Raw genomic sequence first — 12,753 nt, forward strand, 5'->3', positions numbered from 1 at the left:
ATGTCACAGTAAGCCATAAATAAATGAAACGGTAGAAGTACGTTGAGTCGAATATATTTCCTTCATTGTATATAATTGATTGTATGCTATAAAAAGTAGAATGAAAGGTAAATGTTGAGGAATTTAAAGAAAAACAATGTTGAAAAATGTGTATTTTATCTTGTAAAAACCTCATTAAAAGTATTTTCTAGAAAGGAAGCTGAGGTTCACAGTGTGATGTGTCTTAGACCCCCCCCCCCGAGGTCCTGTGTCTATATTTCCTGAGTCCGTCTTTGCTCCGGTGGGTAAACGCAGACAGACAGGTGCTCTCCATCTTGTAAACCTGGAGGGGGCTCAGCAGGTGACAAATGAGCCGCCTCCCCCATCCCATCCCCCCCACACCCCGCACCCCATCCCCCCCCCACACCCCGCACCCCATCCCCCCCCCACACCCCGCACCCCATCCCCCCCCCACACCCCGCACCCCATCCCCCATGCAAGGGTGCCGCCACGAAACAGACGCCGCGGCTGAAGTAGACAAGTTTATTAATGATAATAATGAGGATGATGAGGATGATGATAATATTAATAATTAGTCATAATTATAATAACGTTAATGTCATAATAAATAGAACTCTTCATCTGAAGCACATAAAGAGAAGCATACAGAAAGAGAAAAAACAAACACAAAGTTCAGAGTACAGAGCCAGAGGGAGTGGGGCGGGGACTTCTTTTTTTTTTTTTTCAACCTTTCAATATATCCATTTAATTTTTAAACATTTTTATACTTCATTTAACTGGAACATTTACAAAAAGGAGAAAGAGATAGATTTTTAAAAAATCCTTATAAATAAATTTTGTCATTAGAACAAAATACAAGATTTCGGGGAGTCAGAGGATGTTGTTTTTGTGTTTTTTTGTTTTTCCCCCTGAAAGGACTGCAGGGGGGGGGGGTCATTATGTACAGAACACCAGGATTACAAAAGGGGGCCAGTCGACTCACATACTAGAAGGCTAGGTACGGTGGGGGGGGCTGTCCGGTTCAGAAGGGTGTGTGATTGGAGGGGGGAGGGGGGGAGGGGTGGGGGGGCGGTCCTGCTAGTGTCACAGCTCAAGCAGTTGTGCTCAGGAAGATCAGGACCACATCATCTGAAGGAAGGAAGAGATGCCCCCCCCCCACACTGAGGGTGCCGGCTGGAGCTTCACAAGCTGACATCTTTGTGAAGAAAGTTTAGTCCAAAGTGTGTCAACAAAACAAATGGACTCCTCGGCTGAAGGAGAGCCGGAACATGGAAGACCACAGAAGAAATGCCCCCACCCCCCCCAGGAAACACCCTTCATCGTGACAGGAACCCGTCAGGCGATCAAACATCACAGCTCGTTTCTTTATGTTCTCTCTGCGTCGTACAGTGATGACATCATCTTTCCCAAAATTGACTCCTGTCCCCAACCCCCCCCCCCCCCCCCCCCATCCATCATCCTCTGAGGGAACCAATGGGCCGGCAGCTGAGCGCCAGTCAGAACGTATTGTTGTTTTTTGGTGTTTTCACAGGGATTTGTTGCAATAAAAAATATAGAATACATATTACAAACTACCAGCTAACTACAATATGTAAATAACAGTTTCACATGTGACGAATGTGTTTTTGTTGCAAAGTGCATAGATCATTCAGTGGGAAAAATCAGATCATGTGACCAAAACCTAGACGTTAATAAAGGCCCAACAATGACACCTGTGGTTCCTCAACCTGATTATATCCTCTTTTTCTTCCCTCACAGGAAGTTCCCTTCAAAGTAAAACTCCCACCTGCTTTTTTTCTGGTAAGTAGGCCGGATGGATCACATGACTCAAACCTGCAGGTTCATGAAAGAAAAGAGCTGAAGCCTGCGTGTGATTGCTGCATGGAGGGGGGGGGGGGGGGGCAATGGCCGACTTTTACCCCAGTTAGACTTCACAACAGTTAGTTGCCATGATATAGATACTCTGTAATATATGAGAAGCTTCTACACATGAGCAGAGGTCGCGTGGGAAGGAGCCCTGATTCAGAACTAGTTTTTTTTCTTTTCTTTTTTGTTGAAACCTGAAATAAGATGGAAGTTAATCAAGAGGTGCGAGGTGAAGTTTACTGTACAGGATGTGAACAGAACCGCCGCAGTTCTGTACAGGAAGTCCGGAGCGTAGCCTCACAAAATAAAAGCGCAGCAGTACGTCGCCCTGAACGCGCTCACTGACGTTGTGCTTCGCCCGAAAACCTGCTGGCCTCGGATCAGCAGAGGGAGAAAGAAAGGTCATTTCCTCATACAAAAGGTGGGGGGGGGGGTTCAAATCATACTTTGGTTCGAGTAATGTAAAAAAAAAAAAGAACAATCAATATCCCTAAACTGTTTTAACACCTTTTGCACTAATTGGCAATTCTCCAACAAAGTAAAAAACTGCAAGTGTGTGTTGGGGGGGTGGGGGTGGGGGGGGGGTCAGTTCACACTATCACCATCACACTTTCAATCATATAACACATGATCACATGTTACAGTAAATATCAGGGACATATTTAGTTGGAGGGGGTCTGATATCTATGTTCGGGGGCCAGAGGCTTTGCTGCCCCCCCCCCCCCTGCTCCCTGACATCACCACAGCCCATATAATAGATATGTATATATATTTATATACAGAAAGGAATACATACGTATTGGACACCCTAGACATTAATGTACATTCAAAGAACTGAACCAACATTCGGTTTAAACACGTTTACAGTGACTCTTCTCAAACGTCTCCACCTTTTTTTTTTCCTCTTTCAAAGTTTTCAAGTGCTGCAAAAAAAAACAAAAAAATAAACACACAAATAAATATTCCCAGAATACATTGAGGAAATAAACAGCTGACGCGTCTGCTCTACGTGTGCCTCGTGTTCGGGTGGTGCTCCTGCTGATGGAGGACGACGGGCTCTTCTCGTCAGGTGGAAACGTGCATCCTCTGCCCCCCCCCCCCCAAACCCCCGCCCCCCCACCGGCGGTCCGAACGTCTGTCTGCCGGTGGGGGGGCGATACAGAGGCTCTGGGGCTCGGAGGCTGGCAGGTGAGTCCTCCAACTGACCTCTGCTTGGGGGTGGGGGGGGGGGGGGCGTGGGGAGGCATCCTGCCCCCCCCTCACCCCCCCCACCACCTGCCCTCCGCTACCCAACGCTGTAAACCAGTGATGCCCAGTGGTGCTGCCAGGAGAAAGTGACATCACGACAGTATCCACGGGGGGGGGGGGGAGGGTGCCGGCCGGTGACACCGCAGCAAAAAGCAGGAAGTGACGACGTCACCAGCCGAGGGAGGAAAAAAAGGAGGAAGGAGGTCGGGGAGGCCGGAAGGAAGAAGGCGGAGCAGTGAGACCAGTGAGGCTGACCTTTGACCCCACCCACAGGAGGTGCAGCGTAGAAAGTGCGTCTGCCTGCCATTGAGAGGTGGAGAAGGGGGGGGGGGGGGGGGGCAGGGGGGTGTCCTCCCTCCTCCTCCTCCCTGCGTACCCCAGAATCAGCTGTTCACCTCCCTCCCAAAGAACATCAAACACATTTGTACACATCTGCTTTATACACTTTTTTTACCATTTGTAAATCACAAAAGTATAGAAAAATAAAATGTTTTATAATAAGGGGAAACTTTGCATTCTCTCGCTTGTCTTTTTTTCCCGGCGAGGAGGGGGCCCCCCCGGTGGAAACGGGCTCACTCCGTCCCTCAAGTTTGTGGCCGGTGTGACGCCGCTACCGCGGCGCCAGCCTCAGTAGAGAGACTCCTCCTCCTCCTCCTCCACCTCCTCCACCTCCTTCGTCTTCTTGTGTTATTTTCTTAAAGCTAGTTCTCCTCCCCTCGTTGTTTTCATCTGTGATGTCCATCAATATGAGCACAGCTCTCCCGTTAGTATTTACTGGGGAACAAGGAAGAAAAGTGGGGAGACGGGTAAATATGCAGAACATGAAGCAGGTATTCAAATGTATAACAGAACTGTAATATTACATTATATTGAAGATATATTAAATATAATATTGAATATGTCATTCATCTATATGCATTAAATAGTACATGTACACTTTGTTCCTTCCTACGACGAGGACCTTGTCATTGAGTCTTAATAATTCAAAATCAAATACAAGTAAACCTACTGAATGAAAAAGAAACAAGCTCTCTGCAAAGCCCCCCCCCTCTGTAACATTCAATGCTCCAAGGAGGAAAAGTTCAGGATGGAAGTCAGAAACGAGCTTTAAAAGTTTAGTGAGCAGAGAGACAGCTTCCTCCTCCTCCTCCTCCTCCGATGTGGCACAAGAGGAGGAAGATCAGAGCGCTCTGTGATCACAGATCGGCGGGGGCCAAGTCTCGTGTAATGGAGTCTGATGGTAGCAGAGGAGCGGGGGGGGGGGGGGGGTGCTGGCTAATTCGGAGTGATCTCCACAAAGGAAATAAATAAAGAAATGAAACAAGGCCTTAATATGGACAACTCCCTTTGTAGTGCGTTACCTCCCCCTCCCCCTCAATCCCTCCCCCCAAATCTAGAGAGACAAACAAGTGTCTCAAAGTCAACGCCGCCTGCCCTCGTATCCATCTCATGGAGCCGCGTCCCCCCCCCCATCCGTCGCTTGGGACCTTCTGCAGCTCGCTGACACGGCTCTATAAATCATGAGTCCACGGAGCGGAGACTACAGTCTATCTTTAGTACAACCCAGGGAGGGGTCGCTCTACCCAGGGAGGGGTCGCTCTACTCAGGGAGGGGTCGCTCCACCCGGACGCACCAGCACTGCTTTTTTATACTCTGTGACAGGGAGGAATGTATGCTTTGTGCTTATTATGTCTATTGGTGAATATTTGTTAGTATGCAGTAGCAATGAATTGCTATGCGGTAGTATGCAGTAGTATGCGGTAGTATGTCGTAGTATGCAGTACTATGTGGTAGTATGCAGTAGTATGCCGTAGTATGAAGTGCTATGCGGTAGTATGTCGTAGTATGCAGTACTATGTGGTAGTATGCAGTAGTATGCCGTAGTATGAAGTGCTATGCAGTAGTATTCCGTAGTATGAAGTGCTATGCGGTAGTATGCGGTAGTATGTCGTAGTATGCACTAGTATGCAGTACTATGTGGTAGTAAGCAGTAGTATGCCGTAGTATGAAGTGCTATGCAGTAGTATGCAGTACTATGTGGTAGTATGCGGTAGTATGCGGTAGTATGTCGTAGTATGCAGTACTATGTGGTAGTATGCAGTAGTATGCCGTAGTATGAAGTGCTATGCGGTAGTATGTCGTAGTATGCAGTACTATGTGGTAGTATGCAGTAGTATGCCGTAGTATGAAGTGCTATGCGGTAGTATGCCGTAGTATGTGGTAGTATGCAGTAGTATGCCGTAGTATGAAGTGCTATGCGGTAGTATGCCGTAGTATGTGGTAGTATGCAGTAGTATGCCGTAGTATGAAGTGCTATGCGGTAGTATGCCGTAGTATGTGGTAGTATGCCGTAGTATGAAGTGCTATGCGGTAGTATGCCGTAGTATGTGGTAGTATGCAGTAGTTTGCAGTAGTATGTGGTAGTATGCCGTAGTATGCCGTAATATGAAGTGCTATGCAGTAGTATTCCGTAGTATGAAGTGCTATGCGGTAGTATGCGGTAGTATGTCGTAGTATGCACTAGTATGCAGTACTATGTGGTAGTATGCAGTAGTATGCCGTAGTATGAAGTGCTATGCAGTAGTATGCAGTACTATGTGGTAGTATGCAGTAGTATGCAGTAGTATGAAGTGCTATGCGGTAGTATGCGGTAGTATGCCGTAGTATGTCGTAGTATGCAGTACTATGTGGTAGTATGCAGTACTATGTGGTAGTGGTAGTATGCAGTACTATGTGGTAGTATGCAGTAGTACGCAGTAGTATGCCGTAGTATGAAGTGCTATGCGGTAGTATGCCGTAGTATGTGGTAGTTTGCAGTAGTATGTGGTAGTATGCGGTAGTATGCAGTAGTATGTGGTAGTATGCAGTAGTATGCCGTAGTATGAAGTGCTATGCGGTAGTATGCCATAGTATGTCGTAGTATGCAGTAGTTTGCAGTAGTATGCAGTAGTAGTGTGGTAGTATGCGGTAGTATGTCATAGTATGAAGTGCTATGCGGTAGTATGCCATAGTATGTCGTTGTATGCAGTAGTTTGCAGTAGTATGCAGTAGTAGGAAGTGCTATGCAGTAGTATGCAGTAGTATGCAGTAGTAGGAAGTGCTATGCAGTAGTAGGAAGTGCTATGCAGTAGTATGCGGGTAGTATGTGGTAGTATGCAGTAGTTTGCGGGTAGTATGTGGTAGTATGCAGTAGTTTGCGGTAGTATGTGGTAGTATGCAGTAGTATGCAGTAGTTTGCAGTAGTATGCAGTAGTATGTGGTAGTATGCAGTAATATGCAGTAGTTTGCGTTAGTATACAGTAGTATGCAGTAGTTTGTGGTAGTATGCAGTAATACGCAGTAGTTTGCGTTAGTATGCAGTAGTTTGCGGTAGTATGCAGTAGTATGCAGTAGTTTGCGGTAGTCTGCAGTAGTATGCAGTAGTATGCAGTAGTTTGCGGTGTATGCAGTCGTATGCAGTAGTTTGCGGTAGTTTACGGTAGTATGCAGTAATATGCAGTAGTTTGCGGTAGTATGCAGTAGTATGCAGTAGTTTGCGGTAGTTTACGGTAGTATGCAGTAGTTTGCGGTAATATGCAGTAGTTTGCGGTAGTATGCAGTAGTTTGCGGTAGTATGCAGTAGTATGTGGCAGTATGTGGTAGTTTAGGGATATCGCTGTGAGAACGTCCTAAAAATATATTTTATTTCTTTACTTTTCCATCTGAGGGAAAATGAAATATTGAGAATTTATTCTAAAAGAGAAATATCTAAATAGTCAAATCTCTTTGTGGGATTCAAACAGAATATCGGGATCAACGCTGTTTTCATCACGCGTGCGATTGAGAGTTTATTATATTTATCTGTAAGTTTTTCTTTATTTGAACCTGAACTTTTCCCCCTTTTTGAATCCATCTGATTGCTCAAAAGAAACAAAGCTGCACAAAAAATGAAAAGCTCCAAAATGAGGAGCAACAACAGGTGTGAAGGCAGACATTATATTCTTATAACTGCTTTATTCTGACACTCAAACAATCAGATTACTTTCATGTCACATTATCGACAACGGAAATAATTCATGAATGAAGAAATAAAATCGTCATAATAATAATAATAATTATACTGTACCTCTACACCTTTCAGACAATATATTCTAATTGTATAAATTACATACAATTCAAGAACAAGTTCAGCTGAATTGAAAATACACAGATAACCCCACTTCACATAGGAATACATATAAAACAGCGATTCAGTGTGTGTGTGTGTGTGCGTGTGTGTGTGTACATTTAAATGTATTTACAAAGTACTGTAACTTTTTTGCTCTTTTGTACAAATCTTTTTTGTAATAATTGCACCTGCCAGCTCGTCAGGGCCGAGGACGAAGAGTATTAAATACAAACGATGGACTTCCTGCTGATATGTGAACGTCTTACACCATCACATGTAGATCAAATAGAGGTCTGCTTGCATATTAAAGCTGGTTATGGAATACGACGAAAGCAAACTACCCCCCCCCCCCCCCTCCCACCCCCCCAAAAGACAAGCGCTCACATTCACATTCAAAATGAGCTCAGAGCTCCGCGCCGTTATTTATGACCTCACGCGAGTCCCTGTAATAACGGCGTCCGTGGCGGCGGACTTGTGAGGACGTTGAGAACAACTAAAGGTCACTGGGGGGGTCATTTCAAGTGGGATTCGTCACTTAAAGTCTCATCTGCCGCACATGGTTCTGTGTTTTGAGTTGATGTCCAGATGTGAGGAGGAGAAACTGCTGCTTTGACATTCAGGACGTCTTTGATCTCAAGTCAAGAATAGATCATTAATATAAGAATTTAAAAAGTACTTTGTGAGGTTCTATGTTTATGTCGACATTCTGTCTTAATTTCTCACAAAAATAACATTTCTTCTTACTCTGCCTCTGTAACAAACAATTTATTTGGCACAAATTTTAAATAAAGACCTCTACCCCATAATTACATTATTTTGAGCAATAGCTATTCAATTTATTAAATGATGTTTGAGCTTGTTAATATATTAACTCAAGCACATAAAGTGCATTTTAAAACAACAATAATCATTTTATTCATTATGTTATTACAGGGACGTGAAGCAAAGTCCTCTTAACTCCAATCACTCCACACACACACACACTCACTCACGCATGCATGTGTGTACATATATACATATATATATACACACATATATATGTACACACACACACGGTGTGTACTCTCCCACAGAAGCACTAAACCGGTTCTCTTTCTGTAAAATAGTTAAAAATGAATCAAAGTTCATTTCGACTAGACTATAAAACCCCGAATGTTTTGCACACGTTAGCGTATAAAAGGAAGAACAATGTTTGTTTACTCACATAAAGATTATGTTTTTCTTTTTTAAATATACAGTACTATATATCGTTTTAACATCTTGACTAAACATAACTAGCTGCATATTATATTTTTATAAATAAGTTACAGTTCTGAAAAAGCTGACAACAAATAAAGTGCTTTAAATAAAGCGTTTTCTTGTCCTCACGCAGCACAAAGTGGTGTCAGATCCGATGCTTACACTCATCACCGGGTCTCCTTGTGAAATACATGTTGTATTCATACATGTATATGTATTTATATATGTAGAAATATATACATATATGTACTTGCTTTAATAAAGACAGCAGGTTTCTGCTGAAACTAAACCCGCTGGTTGTGTTGTGGTTTTGAGGAGTTTAAGTTTGCTCATCCTGAGGTAAAACGTGTGTGTGTGTGTGTGTGTGTGCGCGTGTGTGTGTGTGTGTGTGTGTGCGTGTGTGTGTGGATACAGTCTATCTGCCCCGGTGAATCAGTGCAGTCGTGTCTCCTGCAAATCGAGCTCTGGTGCTTCTATTCAAGGACTCAATGCATCTGTCGAGCCGTTAAACGTTCGATCTGAGAAATGAAAACTGCCCCAAAACAACAAGGTGCACAACAGGAAGTCACTAAGTCGACTTCAGGAAGCACCACGTCGAAGAGGTCATGAGCTGCCTCCTTTGTTCCTTTAATAATGTATTACTATTCACTACCCCAGAGAGGAGCTCAGTGGATCACTTAAAGAAGTTGACTTGTAGCTAAGAGAAAAAGTGATAAGGGTTCAGCAGGAAGTGGTGAAGGGACAGCTGGAAGTGATGAAGATACTGCGGGAAGTGGTGAAGGTGCAGCAGGAAGTGATGAAAGTACAACTGGAAGTGGTGAAGGTACAGCGGGAAATGGTGAGAATACAGCGGGAAGTGGTGAGGGTACAGCGGGAAATGGTAAGAATACAGCAGGAAGTGGTGAAGGTACAGCGGGAAGTGGTGAAGGTATAGCGGGAAGTGGTGAAGGTACAGCAGGAAGTGGTGAAGGTACAGCGGGAAGTGGTGAAGGTACAGCAGGAAATGGTAAGAATACAGCAGGAAGTGGTGAGGGTACAGCGGGAAATGGTAAGAATACAGCAGGAAGTGGTGAAGGTACAGCGGGAAGTGGTGAAGGTACAGCAGGAAGTGGTGAAGGTACAGCAGGAAATGGTAAGAATACAGCAGGAAGTGGTAAAGGTACAGCGGGAAGTGAAGAGGATACAGCAGGAAGTGGTGAGGGTAGATTAGGAAGTGGTGAAAGGGCTCATGGTTCACTTGGTTCTATGTAGCTATGTAAATCTCCAGCTGATGGTGGTTCCCTAATTGAAACGCCCCCCCCCACCCCCCCTCCACCTCCCTTCCATCCCTCGCACACCAGTTGCAAGTCACAATTTGCAGGAGACGGGGCCGCGGTGTGAGCATCGTGAGTCTGACCCCCGCGACCCGATGCACCCGCATGCCTCCCCAGCACAGGGTTCAGCTCGTAGGCACACGTTCCCGTTAGTCATGCCTGGGGGGGGGTTCAATGGCCCAGTACGTTCTTAGTCAGGTAAACACACCTCTGACATGCATCATGCGTGCTGCAGGAGGCTCACATCGCCATGGTGACACAGCACCCATTTACAGCAGTAATCAGGCTGCAGAACACTTTCCAAAAAGCACAAAATGAAAACAAAACAAGAGCAGAACAATGATGACATCAAACAGGTTGTTGTAGAAATATTCGGATTCAGAAGGGGGGGGGGGTTGTTGGCTGGAGGCTTTCAGTTTGATTTAGTTCTCCACCAGGACCAGGCCTCTGCTTGTTTTCTTTTTTAAAGAAGTTTTTTTTATTTGTTTGTTGGATGGGGGTGGGGGCGTGGAGGGGTGTAATGTCTCTGTTCTTTCTTTCTTTTAGTAGGGGGTGAAGCGACTGTACCCTCCTCTGTAAAGGCTAGCCTGCAACATCAAAGATGAAAAGTACCAATCAGTATTCAGGTGACAGCTTTAGTCGCTTTCTCTTTCTCCACAAATTTCCTTCCTTTTTCCAGTGACTGGGTTTTCCGTATGGGAGTGACCACGCGGTGGGGGGGGGGGGGGGGGGGGGGTCGATGTGGTTAAGCCAGTAGTTGGAGTGTGTGTTAGGAGCAGGGTTTATGAACCAGAAGTTACGCTGAATTGCAGTTAATAAAATATCATTTGTTAACGTTATATTAAACACAGGGCTGAAGAATTTCCTCTAATTTACCAAATAAAAGTGAATTAAATGATATTCTAGCTTTTATTCAATTGAAGACGTTTTTAAGGATGCAACTATGTGGGAGATTGAGGCTCAGCAGTGCAGGGTGGGGGGGGGGGGTAATCTGCAGGAGTCTGCAGCTTTCTGCAGGGCGGACCACCACAGGATATTAGCCCCCAGGTTTAACACCCTACTGGAGCTATCTAGGGCAGACACACACACACACAAAGCACACCTGCACACGCACGCACACACACACACACACACACGCACACACACACGCACACACGCACACACACACACACGCAGCCCCTCCTCTCATCTTTCAGGGGCTCGGCTGCAATTAAGAATTCAGACTCCAAAGGCTACTGAATGTCTTCAAAGGGTAATTTTGCCTAATTTCGGGGAGCCCTCTCGCTTGTGTGCAAACTTTCATCCATTCGAGATGCTGGAAATGAGTAAAGAGAATATAAAACCTCAACCTCAGAGGAACTAATTATTGTAAAGCTTTAAAATGCAAAAAAATGACTCCTCTCTGCTGGAGAAGCATTAACAAAATATGATTAAAGAATTAGGAACCAAACTGGTCTTTTCTCTTCAGCCCACAAGCTTATTGGATGTTGGCCTCTGCACAGCACGTCTCCCAGTAACCCCCCCCCCCCCACCCCGAGGGTCTGGGTTAGCGCCTCAGCTCCCAACACACACAACATTTTAGCTCTGATTATTTTAGGGGCCAAATCCAGTCTTTGGTTGAGAGGACGATCAAAGAGAGAAGTGGAAGGAAATTTGGAGGAAAAAAGAATAAAAAAACATTCAAGCACATTTTTTTAATTAAGTAAATGAAGAGAAAAAAAACAAATGTCTTAATTAATGAAAGCTTTTAGCTAGCAGCTGCACCGGGGAACTTTTTGCTTTTCTTTTACGTTATTGAAAAATGGCGTGCATGCCGGAATGTTAAATCGGAGTCATTTCTCAGGCTGAGAGCCGGCCTGCGATCCAGGGTGAGGGCAGGAAGGGGGGGGGGCGAGACAGCTCCCTCCCTCCCCCCAGCCTGGCTCTCTCTCTTTGACGTCCCACGGCACGCTGCTGCATGCGTTTAATGCTCCTTGATCTCTGGGTTTTGGTCTGCGAGCTCGGCCCCGTCCCCTCATCACGGCAAAAACAAAAGCAAAAATACCCTCTTTTATTTAGCCTCACTTTTCATCTTTGATGTTACAGTAGCTGCAAAAGCTAGCTAAAAACAGACATTAAAAATGCAACGTCATCCTTTCACGTTTGGTTTGGCTGGATGCGATAAAAAAGAAATCAAGAGGAGTGATCCGACTCGCTCCGTGGCGAGCTGAGTGATGCAGGGTGAAATGTTCTCGTTATGTTGAGATGCAGAGTTGATGTCAAACTTAAAAGAGCAGCACGCAGCATCGATCACTCATTCTCATTCCAGGAGCAACTCGCAAATTAATATTGCATCGGGTGGCATAACATGAGTTTGTTGCACTAAACGTCTGAGCCAATTTTCCGCATGCCGGCGTTTTCTTTTCCTGGTTGCAGCGCCGCTCGCCTCCAGCAGGCGGCGCCACGCGGCGCCACAGGCAAAACCAATGGATGAATGACAAATAAAGACCAGCGACCGCTGCAGTCTCTGGTCTTTATTTAGGAGCGTGAGGTCTTGTGTGTGTGTGTGTGTCGCACCGGAGGCAGGGGGGGACGAGGGGGGGGGGGCGGCGGTCTTGTAGACTTACCATGGTCCCCACGCTGTACGTGGCTGCGGGGCCGATCGTGTGGTGGTAGGGGTCCGCTGTTGCATAGACTCTGCCATAGCTGCACAACAGAGAGGCACAGAGAGCGCGGTCAGCGATCGATCACTGACGGGGGGGTGGGGGGGGGGGGGGGCATATTTTTGCATGCTTGTTTAATGCGCAACCCCTCAAGTCGACTATTTCAAGTCTCTAACGCGATCAATGCCCCCCCCTCCCCCCCCCCCCCCTCGGGTCCCTGTGTTATACAAGGTGGTTCATAAAGGGAAGTTCAGAGGTTGTGAGTTATAGTCCTCGTTGACATCTCGATTGGGTGGGG

At 45.7% G+C, this 12,753-nt stretch overlaps 1 protein-coding gene across 1 annotated transcript in view; it reads right to left on the reverse strand.

The window, feature by feature from the left end:
- Positions 1 to 3,226: 3,226 nt before the first annotated feature.
- The window catches only part of LOC119220008 (RNA binding protein fox-1 homolog 3-like), a 19,653-nt gene continuing 10,126 nt past the window's right edge, over positions 3,227 to 12,753 (reverse strand). The window contains 2 exon segments of the mRNA XM_062566059.1: positions 3,227 to 3,888; positions 12,420 to 12,498. Of these exon segments, the coding sequence (XP_062422043.1) occupies positions 3,886 to 3,888; positions 12,420 to 12,498 (82 nt within the window). The 3' untranslated portion in view covers positions 3,227 to 3,885.

Source organism: Pungitius pungitius, chromosome 12 (genome assembly GCF_949316345.1).
Source record: "Pungitius pungitius chromosome 12, fPunPun2.1, whole genome shotgun sequence".
NCBI lineage: Eukaryota > Metazoa > Chordata > Actinopteri > Perciformes > Gasterosteidae > Pungitius > Pungitius pungitius.